At 41.8% G+C, this 15,775-nt stretch overlaps 1 protein-coding gene across 2 annotated transcripts in view; it reads right to left on the reverse strand.

Moving 5' to 3' along the window:
• The window catches only part of LOC8039173 (sodium-coupled monocarboxylate transporter 2), a 59,763-nt gene that overhangs the window by 29,209 nt on the left and 14,779 nt on the right, over window positions 1-15,775 (reverse strand). The window contains exons 3-11 of one of the 2 annotated variants that reach the window (XM_029982029.4): window positions 14,811-15,262; window positions 13,332-13,400; window positions 11,395-11,446; window positions 10,376-10,443; window positions 10,174-10,254; window positions 9,706-9,779; window positions 8,446-8,586; window positions 6,941-7,070; window positions 4,356-4,444 (exon numbers count right to left, since the gene is read on the reverse strand). In XM_029982029.4, coding sequence (XP_029837889.2) covers window positions 4,356-4,444; window positions 6,941-7,070; window positions 8,446-8,586; window positions 9,706-9,779; window positions 10,174-10,254; window positions 10,376-10,443; window positions 11,395-11,446; window positions 13,332-13,400; window positions 14,811-15,149 — 1,043 coding nt within the window. In that variant the 5' untranslated portion in view covers window positions 15,150-15,262. Of the gene's footprint in view, window positions 1-4,355; window positions 4,445-6,940; window positions 7,071-8,445; window positions 8,587-9,705; window positions 9,780-10,173; window positions 10,255-10,375; window positions 10,444-11,394; window positions 11,447-13,331; window positions 13,401-14,810; window positions 15,263-15,775 lie in introns of those variants that run through there. The other variant, XM_040223512.1, reaches the window with a different exon arrangement.

The following is a 15,775-nucleotide window of genomic DNA, read 5'->3' on the forward strand; positions in this document are numbered from 1 at the left end:
GGGTAGAGGGGGAAGCGCAGTGATTCGCTAAAGTTGCCACGCGTGCAACAAGTGCAAAGTGTAAAACAGATATAGGTAGGAACCAGACTTGTATGTTATGTGTTACAACTAACTAATTACTTGTAATCAATTACATTTTATTGTACCTTTTTAACACTTCAATTACGTTTTTCTGCGGTAACGTTTTGTGTCATTCAGTTACTATTTTTCTGTAATGAATTGCAAGTAATAAATTATGTTTCCGAAAGAGCTAAAATTATTGAAATAAGGTTCTACGTAAAAAAACGCAATTTCAGCCCGTGTGTCACTCGTTTATGTTGCATCAATGCTGGACACTTTTTGACCCCTTTTAAGCTAAAAAAAAAAAGAAACTGAGATGCCACAAGGATTAGAAATTCAACGCGCTCAGCGGCGTTTTGACTTTCGAGCTGACAAGAGTGCCTCGTTTCCTGTGTACGGGTTGTTACGATCCCGGTTTGCGGCAGCACACACGACTGTGGTCTGCACTGACCTTATCAAGCCACGACAAAGACGCCCGACCCCCCGATTCCATATAATAAAAAAAAGACAAAAAGAAACAAAATGTAACCACTTTCATCGTATGTATACATTTTTGATTTCGTAATAAAAAATTAAAAAAAAACGTTACGTGAAAAGCATTTCATCACTTTTTTGTAATATAAAATTAATTTTGTGATGCTGTAATTTATTACTCTAAACAATTACATTTTTTTCAATAAAGTAATTGTAATTGTAATCGGTTACTTTTTTTCAGTAACACGTGCAAGACTGGTAAGAAAACAGAGCACGGAAAACGCAGCGACGCGAATGACCAGATACAGTCCTATTTGCGCAGGCCCGATTATCCTCAGCATAGCCTCCTCTATACTCACAAAGCCTGCCAGTTCGACGACAGAGCCATTGAGTGCCCGGTCGCAAATTTGAAGCCCGAGGATTTGGCACCAGATAGCATTTCTCGGGGAAGCTGGTATCCAGCACACAGTCTTTAGCGGCGAGGACCCGAAACATGATTTTCAAACCCGACGAGAAATGAAGCGATAGCGCGAGGAACGCGAGGAGCACAAGCGGACATTCCATCGCTCGGGAAATGTGTGTTTCGGCCTATCGCCGCAGCGGGTCGCTCATTACATGACTCTCCTCTCATCCGTTGTATGCCGTGCTACCTTTTCACTTTCGGCGGTCGCGTCTCGTGGCGATCTGCCAGGCTTTGTGAGTATAGAGGAGGCTATGGCCTAAGCCGACAGCCTGTCCACCGTCCAGACCACACGTTCCCATGGCATCTGGGCACACGCTCGTTCCGCTCGGAGCGTCTGTCCTGACCTTGACGGACGCTGGCTGGAACACTGATCCAGAGATCTCTGCGCTCCTAACGCGTTCGTAAACTGCTATCGTCGCCCTTGAGGCACGAATGTAGGGTCAATGACGAAGTAGTGTCGAAGCAACGTAGCGCAACGGCACTTGCGCGTGGTGCAAATGCCGTGCTCTGCGTAACATGGCGCCCCTCTTATCCCCCGCGTCTTCGAACCACCAGCCTCGCGCCCGTTGTTCGAGAGGTAAAGGGACAGCGCACCACTGCGCTTCCCACGCACAGGCCAGATTCACGAAGGGCTTGTTATGCTACAATTTTGCTAAAATTGTGTAAGTTAATTAAGCACATCGTAATAAGACAAGAAATCGGTATTCACGAACGCGTTCTTAAGTAAGAGGAGGAAGGCGCAGTTCTCGTATGCGAAAGGGGGGCTGTTGCTATGGCGACCGCGGCTTCGGCAACACGAGCAACCAATCGGAGAGTTCGGCATAGTTCGGAGCGCGCGGATTTTGAGTAACAACAAATGCAGGTGGCCTTTTCGCTAACACTTGTCCAGGGATCGTGTCCCTGCAGTGAAATGTCGAGGCTACCATGATATAAACGGGTCAGAATGTCGGGGCCGGGCTAACCACCTTTGTCGACTGCTACAAATTCGTTTTGTACGAAGTCGAGACAACTATCATGGTTCCTAAAAGAAGACGGCCCGCGCCGCTCGTTTCAAAGCGGCTCACATGGAAACCAATTGCCGCGGTGTTTTCGGCGGCCTTGGGGGATGCAGGAGTGAGCCGACGTCCAAAAAGATACGTGTGAACTACGAGAATGTTAGCAAGAGCTACGTAAACACCTGTTCACACTGGGAGCGGACGAGCGAGTGTTTGATCGGAGCGCTGGAACCGCACTGTTGGACCACGTCTTGGTTAGCGCTTCGGGACCTATCTTTTTCGAATGCAACTCGATGCTGACGTGACACTCGGCAGATAAAGTTTGAACCGGGATAGAAATTACAGAGAAGATGCAAGTGAGCTGGTGAACTTTCAACGTTGTAAAACTCGAGACGTAGGGCAGAAAGGAGAGAAAAAAAAAAAGGGGGACAACACAGACACAGGTCTTTGAGACCTGTGTCTCCGTTGCCCCTTTCTCTTCTCCTTTTTGTCCTACGTCTCGGGTTTTACAATGTTGAACCGGCATCGCGTAACTCCTATGAGCTTGACAGTGTTAACGTGCCGTCGTGTCAGAATAAAAATTCCGACACGACGGTACCCACAATACCACAATACCGCAATATTACAATGATAATATTTTGGTTGTGACCGCTTTGTCTCTTGTGAATGTGTATGTTTTTCGTATTTGAACATGCTTTCAACAAAGCGAATCTCTGCGTAGAAGGTGGTTCAGAGTGGCTGTGTGGGTATATATAGGATGCTCGATAAATAAACTAGTTAGCTGAATTGGAGGGGTTCTCTTCTGTGTCTGCTCCTTCGACAGAAGTTTTTCGTTTTCTGCACCACGGCCTCAGGTGTTAAAAGGCCTAATTAGCTACCACTAGCTCGCCTACGCATTCACAGTTTTCTCATTTTAATGTTTGCATTGACTGACTGCCTTTGTGGTTTCAAGAAAAGTAAACAAAGACGCTTTTTTTTTCTTTTTGAGCGCAGGGACATTTTGGTTGAGGACCTAAGTTTTATAGACACCACGGATTAATTTCCTTTACACAGGATGGTCCGTGTTAAAATTAAAACAGTACGTATTTAGGCATGCATGTTTATTTTTCGACATGTACGGCATGTGTAATCATCGCAGTACATAAACGGTGGCGATTATACATTTTAACGTTCCTGCCTGAACGCCAAACCGCGCTCGACCCCGGGAGGTGAAGCTCTGTTATGCGTTCGGTGAGCTCTAGGCGTTTTATTCGCATAGTATTTACTCTTGCTTCGCTATTTATAGTATCGCAATTAGACATTGACAGGCACAAGATGGTGGCTTCGTGTAGCTTCGTGTGCCTTGTTTTCTTGCGGTGGTGACAATCGAACCGCGAGCTCTTCCAACTCGAGCGTGTAATGCATTTTAGAATTGAATTCGAAATATGACAGCTCATTATGCGATGGAATAACTGGAACGACGAGAGAACGGCACACGACAAAACAGCAAAGTGACAAAACAGCACACGTCGAAACAGCACGCTACGATACATCACGGCGTTAAAACAGCAGCGCGACAAAAGGGCACGTGCCAAAACATCACGCGACAAAACAGCACAGCAACAATGCATCACGCACGTAAATGCATGTTATTTTTCGCGATATAGGACAAATTAGTAGCTGCATGTGCCTAAATTAAGTGATATTTCGTCGCTCGTTATTTTGTCGCGTGCAGCTCTGTCTAGCTTCCAGAATAATTTTATAAATTTCCTCCGGTTCGGGGGTTTGAGACCACCTAAACTGTCGCGGGAACGGACGTGTCAAGAACAAACCGAATGAAAGAAAGGAGACTAATCTGTGTCCTCAATATTTCCATTCGATTCTTCAAAGTCTGGAGAGCTTGGAATCCCTGCTCTTTTTTGTACACTTGGAATAGTAAATCCGACCGCTGAAAAATATATTTTAGAAAAACAAAAATCGAAACTACGGCGAATGAGTTAAGAATATGTGAGGTTGTGATCTTTCTGTTTCAATATTATTATCAAATTGTAGTAAAAAATATCGTTGAATAAAATAGTGGAAGGGCAAAATAAGTTCAAATTTAAATATTTTCGAATCGCCAGTATCTAAAGAATATTGGTAACAAAGCACAAAATAGCATGAAGTTTTCTCTCAATACAAATAACTTCAATTACATAACTTATTTCCCACCATGACACTGGCTCCGAGGTGCTAATAAAAACAAAAGGCAACTAGCAAATACATTAAGACCATGGTGATACTACATGATCTATCACAAAAGGCAAGGCCACTAGCGTTTCTTTTCATCACTATGCTATCTACTTTGTTGAAAGTTTCCGACTTGCAACTTTTAACACAAGTACCTGAGTGATCCACTAAACACTGAAGCGACGAGGGTGCCGCTTAATCCAGGATAATCCCTGAGCAGGTCTTGAACAATGTAGGGCATGAGCTGCAAAGAAAAAGAAGCAAAAAAGTGCAGGGAATTTTAATTTTTCTGCTGGCAGGGTGCACTTTCGTTCATTATAAGAAATCTGGAATGTAAGCATTGTCTGTTACAAAAAAAAAATAACATCTTCAACTAAAAAATTGTAATTTTTTTTTTGTCATGAGTTCTGTTGCAGTCAATAGGCAGTTTTAGTGGACCGTACGCTATAGCTTTGCGTACGCAAGGAAATTGTGGGTCGTGAGTGCGCATGCGCAGAACGCAATAAAAGTGCTAGCGTATTGCGTACGCACGGAACGCTGGGGATTTTGTGTTGCTGGCTAGCGGGCCTTGCGGGACGCTCTCGAGAGATCTCGGACCCAACGAGAGCGCCAGTTTCAAGATGGCGGTTGCCTTGACTGGCGCAGCAAGGGCGACGTGGTGTTTTCGAAGTTCTGTGTTACGTGAAAATCCGTGGTGTTCAGCTCGGCAATTATTTCTGGGACCTACCGCGGTCAAATCAGATCGCCCTGCAGCTGAAGGAGTGCACAGTGAAACTGTGCGTCGCTCGCAGTGTGCGTCGACGCTGCGATCTGCTCAACGCTAAGCCTATTCCCACAGTTCATCGCCGACGGACGAACGACTCTAAAAGAAATCGCCGAAGTTCTCGCTATGCACTGGACATCAGGGTCATGAATTTCATTCCGCGATATCATTGATAAAAGGTGCCGTTTCCACGGGACGACTGACGGAGGCTCCGTGATCAAATTTGGCTACGCACTCGTACTCGTAGCCTCTGTATCCCGCAGAAAAGCGCGCTTGACGAGGTAGCTGTGGCTTGGTTTAATCTGAAATAAAACGATTGGACACTTTTTCTTTTTCAATATTTCTTTCCAGGAGCATGGTTGCGCTATAATCGCGCGGAATTCTACGGCTGTAGCAAATTTAACCAAGATCATGCTCGGTGTTCACTCGAAAACGTAACGCACATCTAAATTCGGTCCGAGCAGGTCATTTTTAGCGTACGCTATACTATTGCGTATTGCGTACGTGAGATCCAGCAACGCTATATTAAAACTGTCTAATGAGGGATGATTTCGTTCGCTAAGAAACCCGCGGCATCATACTGGAAAAGAAGAAAACTTTCCATCATTCCCGCAGAGATTATCAATCTGGTCCACAACAATCAGCTCCTGGAGAACAAGGCGGTAGTGCAAGATTTGTATGGTCACATGCTGGAGACTATGCGGTTGGGCACGACCGTAGCGTAAGCGTTCGGATGGACTAGTGTTCAATGGGAGCGACCACGAGTCCCCCTTTAGCCCAAGGCTGAAGCAGCACTCGTGTCAGATGTGGACCCTACGATGGCCGGCGGTTGGTGGCATCTAATGTTCCTTGCTACCTAGCAGCTGTTGCAATACCACCATGAGCGAATCGTACGAGGAGCAGTGAAAAGAGCAAAAGGGAATGGAGAGAAAAAGAAATCTTGGGAATGCTAAAAACCAGTCGGTAAAAAAGTGTTGAGTACATGTAGGGTCAAGTTCAAAAACGTCTTCCCCTCCTCCCTCAAAAAAAGCCTAAATACTCGTAATAATTGAAAAACATAAAAAAGCATTTGTATGTCACCCTGCAGGCTGACGTTAATGTCGTACTCCAGTTACACGAGTGGAATCAGAAATCCTTAGGCAAGAGTTAGGGAGTGTTCGCTAGCTTAAATTACACGCAATTGAAATGGTGCTGCAATTCTTTAGGGCTCCCAGTTCAAACCAAACTTGAATGAAGTCTGCAATATTAAAGTAGGGTGATTGCAGACGCACTTTCGCGTTGGTGCATTGCGCTTCATACTCTGAACTGCTGCGATTCTTCATAATGCATAATAACGAGTATTAAAACAGTTCATATATGTTAAATAGAGAGAGGCACAATGAGTAACGCATTACCATCGACAAAATTCAATGTCATCATCAATGCTCCGAAACAATAGGTGCTTGGTTGACTGTGTGGTTCTTGCTGAAGATGTCACAAACGTCGCCACCTTTACTCAGTTAGTGTACTTCAGCCACTTTCAATTCGTTTAATGACTGTTTGCGTCAACGTCCATGAAAAGCTGATCGATCGCGAGTTAGTAACAAGGCAACAATGGCTGCTTGTCACAAAATGAAAAACCCAATTACTATCTTCCTCTTATTTTAACGGGACATTTTACAACGCTTAACGCGAAGAGATCTCTCGCATATTGCAATATTAGAAATTTCTCCGACGGCGGCGAACTGTTAGATCATAAAGCCGTCGAAACAAGTTTGGTCGCCAGTGTGCTTGAGCAAATAAAACATTTACAAAGCCTACTGGCCAGATTGTGCGGGAATGTAAAGAAGTACAAAAATATGTAATGAAAATAGCCATAGCATCGAAGGAGGATGTCCAGCGGTTGCATACTGGAATATGCTAATAGCTATTATAATTTCCCCACTGTCCCTTGCGTCAACCCAACGAAAACAAGATATAGAAGAAAAATATTCTAACCTCGTCAGCCTTTTTTATGTCACCGGTGAGTCTTGGATCACAGTCACTGTAGACGGCAAACAGGACAATGCCGGAAATTATAGATAATAATAACGTAACTGAAACTCCGGGAATGTTCAACAGGAGTGCCCTGCAAGAAGAAAAAAAGTTCACAGAATTTTATAACTTAAAACAGTACTCGCATGAACTTAGAGGTTCACCTATCTACATAGTGTTTCTCTGGAATATACGGAAGCATACTGATTAAAATATTTAGTTTAGTTTAGTTTGAAGTTTATTTTCACCGAAAGAGGAGCAAGAGCGGTGGGATAGAATCTGGTGTTGCACCTTCAAGAGGCACCTATACTTTCCCCTGCAGTTCAGCACTGGAACAGGACATCAGCAAAATTAAATCGAAAAATTAAAAATGCTTAATAATTATCGATTTTTCTAACCAAGGTTTCAATGGAACTAAAAGCCTCACGAGGTGATTGCATCCGGTACAATCGCGGATGATATTAAAAAGCCCAGGAGGGCTCGTGACTTAAAAGGCCCGCCGCGCTTTCTGTGAAAAGAAAGCTCAAACATTATTGAGACTTCAGCGGCTGTTTGGGTTTTGTCGTTACGCCCCGGCTGTCGCTGCGTTATGCTGATTTTGCCGAATATAGAGGCATTCCACGACAAAAGGTAAAATCAAGCGTGGCTCCATTGGGCCGGCAGGTTGGGCGTTTGACAAAAAAAAAAAAACGAGGGATGAACGCCGGTAAGCGGCTTTTATTTTATTTCACCAAGCACCATTAATATTGGTTTTGACTCAGCAATCGTTTGCCTACCAAGTATGGTCTAACTACAAAAGTTGAGAAGTTTCTGAGAGTTCGTTTGTTTACACAATAGCCGGGATGATAGCTTTGATTTCAACTGTTATATACTCATATCGCTGGACGGCGTCGGAGCCACGCGCTCGCCTGGCGTTTTTCACATTGCCCCGCGACTATAAGTTGAATTGTTACAACGTGATTTTTAAAAAGTCCTTAAAACTGTAGAAAATGTATTTTTGTCAGTACTGCTAGGAAGTTGAAGTAGTTGCAATACGGCATGTAACTCATGACTGTCGTACTGTAGTAGCTAAAATATATTAGCAGCCATTTTGGAAGAAAGTCCGAAAACCAACTGCTCACAAATATTATAGCACTTTACTTATAAAAATCATAAAAACCAGCCGATGACAAGCTAGGTGGCAGTACGCCATTTTAATGTTGATCGTTTGCAATTCACGCGAACATCGGCGCGGATGGCGTTGAGTGGCGTCATATAACCCACTGAGGAACCTTGCGGACATTGTTGTCGAGATATGAAAAGCTTCAAAGTCTATGTCCATGGGCTCTTATAAACGCGATAGCCGTTATAAGATGATAATGTTCTATATGACGCACTATAAGGTGCCGTTATATGTTACGGCACTCGCCGAATGACGTGGACTAAGTACTTCGCACCGAAAGGTCAAGAGTTACCGGTGAGGTACTCACTTTCTGGCATCCTTGAGTGAAGCAATGCTAGTGTAACGCTGAACCTGAGTCTGGCTGGCGCAGTAGCTAGACATCCAGAGCACCGTCCAACAAAAGAGGATATTCCAACTTGTGAAAGTATCATATGGACTAACGCTAAAACTGCAAACATAAAATAAAAAGAAAGCGATTTTTTTTTTAGTTTTTTTTTTTTTAATGCCATCTGATCGAATATTTTGAAGTTAAGGAATGTGCTTTCCCAGAATGAGAAAGTTAAGGAAACATGCAGGGGCGGGGGGTGATGCATCATTAGACAAGTTCAGGATTCGAGAAAAATACCGGCATGTCTTCAGTCTAACAGATATAAGAAACCTTAGAGAATTCAGAACCAATGAAGGCTTGCATGTCTTAGCTTGTCTATCGACATTGGACTCTCTGTAACGTGACCTCTAACCTGACACCTGTAACGTGACTGCTAGGTCAGCACAAGTGGCCCACAAAATGAGAAGACTCAACCAATTACACCCCCCTCCCTAAAAAAAAATCTAAATTAACCGGTTATTTTTAGCCTCTATCTCGCTGTTCTGTGATGGGGCGTCCACGAACTTTGGTTTATCGCTTTGGGCAAGATGCCTATTTCACGTTGCTTCTTTTCAATATTCTAGTTGTGATCTGGAAAGCCACTATGAGAAACATGCGAACATTGACGTAATTTAACCAATATTTTTGCAATTTTAGTTCAGCGCTTGTTTTCAAACAAGCTGGCCTGCTCATTGTTTTTCTAAACATGTGATATAGTTACCACAATATAGATAAACAAGTTCTAAGGGCGGGGCAAGTTTAGGATGATTAAATGGGATCTTGCCGCTGAAACGGTACACCCTGAGAAATGCGGAGCGCCTATTTTTCCCGCAAAGCAATTGAGAGAGCAATTCACTGAATCATCTGGATGGACCTCGGCGAAGGATGAATCTTAAGATCTCTCTTAATCTAAAATACAGCCCGCGCTGCGGCACTGGGTATTATGCTCAGCGATTGGCTATTCCAGTTACAAAGCGCAAATGTGCACGCTCCAGATTTATTAGCATTCAGAGCGCAACAGAACGTATAAAAAATTTCCCTGGCACCATACTTTCTCATTCTACTATGTTTTCTATCGTCCATCACAAAAAATCACATCCGTCGTTTACTCAACACAATATATTGGGCTATCTTGATTCTGAACGCAACGCAAACCTTCACAAAACTCTTGCCCTCTGAATAGAGAAGAAATGAACGTACTTTAGAAAATTCATCCGGCCACCTCTTTCACCAATTTCCCATGCTTTGTTGATACCACCGATGTGATAGAGTCCCTGGAATCAATTAAAGCATATAACGTATAGCTGCAGAAATGTGAAGATATGAGCACAAATGTGCCAAAATAATTATCCAATCCAATAAGTAGAGGTAAGTAAACAAGTAAATAAATTTAAAAAAACGTGCTGCGACAACAGTTTTCCTACAAGTCTTGAAAAAGCTGCCATCAGAAGTTTGCTAAGTTTATAATTTGGGAAGTTAAGAAACTTAAAAGACAACTTATAAGTGAAATACTTTGAATGCTGTCAAACACCCTTTTTGTTCTGCAAAGTAATTGATGGGGCACTTTTTTTTGAACGGTACAAGAACATCAGTTTGTCAGATTGAAATAGCAATACCGTTGAAAACTTTCGACAACTTAGATAATGTACTGGGCATTTTTGTACGTACAGATGCGATAACCATGACGTAGCCAACCAAGATCAGCACCATCTGGACTACGTCAGTCCAAACGACAGCCTTGATGCCTCCCTGATGATGAAAACAGAAACCACACACGCATTAGAAGGCGAGAAACCACAAGCCACAGTTGCGTGCTTGCTAACGTGTATAAGTATGTAACATGTATGTTTAAAGGAAAGCCGCGACTTACTATTGAGGTGTACAAGGTACACACGAGGCCGTTCAGAAGGATAGAGGCCCAGACGGGAATTCTGGTCACTGCGGATTGAGTTCCAAAAGGATCAAGGGAGCTTCTACTTGAACATTTTTAATGTGCGTCGGGAACATTAGGTCTTCCATAATATGGCTTTAGAGATATATGCGCGTTGAGGTTTTTACAGAAATAAATAAAATAAAATAGCTCATTTTTATATCTTCGTCGGATTTGGTGAGCGCATTCCTGTCAGTTCACGTGTGGGTGATACGTCGTACGCCAAGCCACCGAACGCAGTGTCCATAGAATAGAAGGTTCTTTTTCACTAATATTTGAGATCGTGGCTCTTTATTAGGTTCCCCACTCCCCCCCCCCCCCCCTCTTCCTCATAAAAGAAATATTTTAGCTTATAGCTTCTAAGCAGAGTGAGCTAGCTCTTACACATTGTGGTTTTCAGTCCAAGCGACATGTTTTAAAGCTTCAAACGCGTTGTTTACTTGATTATTTCTAGGATACAACAAAAAGAATCTTATCTGAGGTGCGCATAAAAGTATTGTATTTTACCGCACCATGCCCAATATGGCCTTTTTTACTACAGTTTTTTAAATGCAAACTTTCGTATATGTTCACTCCATGTCCTCAACGCGAGTGCACTGCTTTAAAAAAAATTATTTCGACGTAGAAAAAGCGAGATGCGTTTGGCACTACAGAGGCAGTACCGAAACAGAAACTAAATTGGTAAAACTTCTGGGGTTCGTTTGATCAAAATGAGTTTATTATAGGAATTAAACATAATACATCACAGAAAAAATATTGAGATATGACAGAAACTTATGATGACGTTTTTATCTTTCGATCGATTTTAAATTAACAATTGAGTTAAAGAAGCACAGAACCGCAATGTGAGCAAATCAGCTCTGTGGATTAGGAAGAAAAAGACGTGGCTGTTAATCTTACAGAGTAACCACGATTGGGGGGGGGGGGGGGGGGGGGGGGTGTAGGAAAAACTAACTAACCTGATCCAAGTGCCAGTGACGGGCCATAGAGCACCACACCTGTGTATAGAAGCTGCAAATAAATAAAGAGTAAATTGTGTTCACCAACTACGTATATAATGGTAAATTTCTTATAATGAAGCTTGAGGGATACGTACAGCGTTTCTGAAATTGTTTTATGCTCTATACATGTCTTTCGGGAACTATTTAACAAACAGGTGTGCTGCAAATCAGCTTTATCTGCAAAAGACTAGTCAAATCAAGATTCTTTACCTTAATATATGTGCTAGGTTAATACGCCCAAATAATAAAGGACGCCATCTTTTTTATCTCCACTTGTATGCCAGCACACGCTGTTGACATGTACACTATTTGAATCATGGTTTCTTGCTAACTTTTTCAATTGTAAGAATGACTTCCTCAAATGGATACTGTGTTTGCACTTCAATGTGGCGTTTTGACATATATAAATCGTACGAGTAATAATAGACACCTCCTGGCCAATCATTTTTAAACTAATCAGTTATCGCAAATAACCCCCCCACCCCCAACGCTTTGCCAACATATATATATATATATTTTTTTTTTTTTTTTTAAACTGAAGGGTTCAAAAATAAATGTGAACGAGGATTTTTCGCTGAGAGTCCGCGAAATTTGTAAACACCTTTGTGACATCGCTGATGTCAAGAGAGTAAATAAGAAAAAAAAGTGAAACTGGTCTATGATACGGCAATCATCAAGGAACAATTTCACGTCTTGGATTAGTTGAAGGGAGAAAAGTTTGAGCAACAAGAACATAGAAGTGTTTGCTCGAAATAGTGAATGACAGCTGTCCGGGTGTCGTAAAGAATGCCTTAGAGCTTGAGCACCTTGTGCGTATTGCCCTAAAATCATATTTTATTGGAAACAGGGTTAAAATCTCCTACCTTAAGTACTTTTTTCAGACGCATTATGTTTTATTGTATTTTTTTGTAAAGACAGAGATTTAAGAGGACGGGGCGCAGCCGTCCTTTACGATAAAATTATAACGCTTTTGGGGATAGATGATATTCGCCTTGGAGAGATGATTTGCGAGGCACTTTTTAGTAACACTTCGCGCATTCGATGAGCAGCCTACAAGCCTCCTAGTTTAACTTTTTCAGGGCTGGGAAATGTTAGAGAATATTTAACTCAAGATATAAAGACAGACACTACAGCAATGTTTGCTCTCAAATTTTAATTTACCTAGTATTTAGTGGCCAAATTTTTCCCCTGGTAGCGCTGACAACACGCATAACATACAGTCGAAAGTAAGGAGAATGCTTTAGGCATTCTCCTTACTTTCGACTTATGACAGTCAGGCTTACACCACTGATGAAAGTAAATTGCATTTACAGACTAAGATTCGTATTTCAAATGATTTAGGGTCATTATAAAATTGATAGTGAGAATTACATTACATTTTCTGGCGTATATTCTACAAAATAAAATCAGAGATTATCGACAGTTGCAGTTATGTATCGTAATCTTTGTTTTTCTATTTTGTTTATTCTTCTTTAAGCGGTAGAAAATTGGAGCGGTACTCCTCGCGTAACAATCGATCATGAATTTAGAAATGTATGTTGCGCTCCTCGTTTAGTTAATGAATAATGTATTTTCTTCATATATCTTCCGTTCTCATTAAAATTTTGCAGCACTTTTTAAGCGCTCCTCGTTTAGTTATGGAATGATATATTTTCTTCGTGTATATTCCGTTCTCACTAAACTTTTGTAGGAAATTGTATAGCGCGTCTAGTTTAGTTCTCAAATGTATGCTTCCTTGATGTTCTGAATTTCGTAACTTAAAGTTTTTTGCCCATGTTATAGTGTTTTTTTAATCGTGTTATTTTACAGTATACCACTCAACCCGTTATAATCTTCTTGTGAGATAGGCAGCACTCTTAAATAAAAACAACCGGATATAAAAAAGACAGGTTTACCATGCAGAGTATGAAGATGCCACACGCAACATTCTTGACCGCGGCTGACTTGAATCTGAGCACCAGATACTGGAATAGCAATAACCAATACATATTTTGACTCCGCAATTTTCATACATAAATTTACAAGCGAAAATGATGACATTGCATATCATGTTCGTGCCGCTTAAAGAGAACACGTGTTGTCGGTTATTAAATGTGAATAACTATAAGTTTGATATTTCTCACAAGTCATTTTTGCGTGCCCTAGCGACATTTTCACATCAGTGAATATGTGTCCTTTAAGAATTGTTTGTTTCAAAGCATTTTGACGTGTACTAATTTTCACTTTCAGGTAAGGAGAAAACTTTATCGGGAAAAGTGAAATATTTTGCACAGTTTCCCCGTAAAAAAACAGTTTGCTGGTGTTATATTTTGTCCATAACAAGTTAAAAGAGAGGGTTATGTGCAATATTTTTTCATTGGGTAGGCAGCTGTTTTCTGCAACCAGAAGCTGTGCCGTTAAATTTATAACAATTATGGTATTAAAAAACGAGTGTTCGTAAGGTTCATTTACCCACGAAAGAGTAAACTTATAGCACAGAACACAAAACACATGATTCATAAAAGGTGTCCTCTTCTGTGCTTCGTCCAATATATGTCTGTTATTTCGTGTAAAAATCAACTATTTCATGTTGGTCAATACTCGCCTGCTGCGTTCCTTTTTTTTCTAAATTACGTAGTAAAAACGCATAAATATTTTATTTCTAGGTATACATTTATATGCAAATAAATGCCTGAAAGTTTAGTTCATTTATACATCATACGTTAGTTGGTCATTGACGCGGATACCAGGAAGCTACAGCGTAAATACTGGAAAAATTCAAGAAAGACTTTTTGGCGGTCTTGGCCAACGAGTTTCGTCAAACTCGCTTTTGATTTTTTAATTTTTTTCTGGAATGTGGATTGAACAAAAAAGGGCTTTCGCCAACGAACTTGTTTTTCTGATGAACACAATTGGAGCTTTTATGATGTGTTGCAGACGCATGGGCAATCGAGAAACCCTGACGGACGAATACGTCTTTGATGTTCTTCTTCCTTTAATTATCCATCTCTACTTCCTTACTCTCTTCAGAAACAACATAGTAACAATGCGATTCGATCACGTCAATGACATATTGGTGTCTCCAGCTTTTTTAAAATCTTATTTATCGTAATAAAAGCCGGGCACTAAACGCAATATGCTGGTGGCTTACCGCTTCTTAAAGGATGAAATGCTGGTTTCCTACTATTAATTAGGTCCAGTGGTGACGGTGGTAGTAATATATGACTGATAAAGTGTTAGCGATTGATAAATATTGCAGCCTTAAGCCAGGAGGTGAAATCAGTGCCCGACTCACAATACTGAAAATCCGCGATCTCCATTGCGAAGAGCACGAGCGTCAGTTCATAATTCTTAACACTTCATCAATACAGTAGGGAGACGAACGGGCAACTCACCTCGTTGATACTAGTTATATCCATCTTGTAGTACATGGGCATGAAGAAAACGGCCGCGAGCAATATGGCGATTGTTGATGACAGCGTGCCAATCCAGAGTGTAGAACCGTGCAGGAACACTTCGGCGGGAAGGCCCAGAATTCCGTTGGAAGATAGAAAACTAGCCATCATAGAGACCGAGACAGGAAACCACCCAAGCTGCTTGTTGGCCGTCAGGAAGATTCTGTTGGACTGTCGACGGCGGTCGGCCCAGGCGAAGTACACGCCGATAGACATGGACAGCAGGAGGAACCCGACGAGTACCACGTAGTCGGCGGCCGCGAAGGTGGGCGCCGCCATGGTTGAAGACAGCTCTTCGACGGCGCTCCTGACTATTAAATGTCGACCAGGGGCCTTAGAGACTCATTTCCGGCCGGTCAGAGCATGTGGAGCGAAAGCTCGCGGTGGAGAGCCTAAGGATCAATTCACGCAATTTAAGGGTTCACGAGTTGTCCAAGGACTCGTGTAAAGTAACCAAAAGACATGCTGCAAACATAAAAAATAAGAAAATAGAGGACTGTGTCTAAGTCAAGTAAGGCTTTTACGTAAAACGACACACCGAAAGCAAGGGCAAAATAAAGCGAGAAGCAACTGGTTTAGTCCGGGCCCGAAATTCCAACAGCCCCGGCACCGACACCATTTCGGCTTTGAAAGCGATAAAGTAACTCACATTTGAGTGCCTATTTAACACCAAACTTTAAAACTCCTAAGTTTATTTTTGATTCTTGCTAATCGACTCGTCGTTGGTCTTATTTAGGATTGTCAATAGACATTGAATTTCACCAGACTTATACTAAACATTTAGCACTTTGTTAAAACTGCTTTCCTGTCCAAAGCTTTAAAGTAAAAAAGGTTTTGAAATAAGCGAAGATTTTAACATTTTAAATGCGATCAGACAATACGGTCGAAACAAAATGTGACAAACA

The sequence above is a fragment of the Ixodes scapularis genome, unplaced genomic scaffold, assembly GCF_016920785.2.
Source record: "Ixodes scapularis isolate PalLabHiFi unplaced genomic scaffold, ASM1692078v2 PGA_scaffold2__306_contigs__length_199485367, whole genome shotgun sequence".
NCBI lineage: Eukaryota > Metazoa > Arthropoda > Arachnida > Ixodida > Ixodidae > Ixodes > Ixodes scapularis.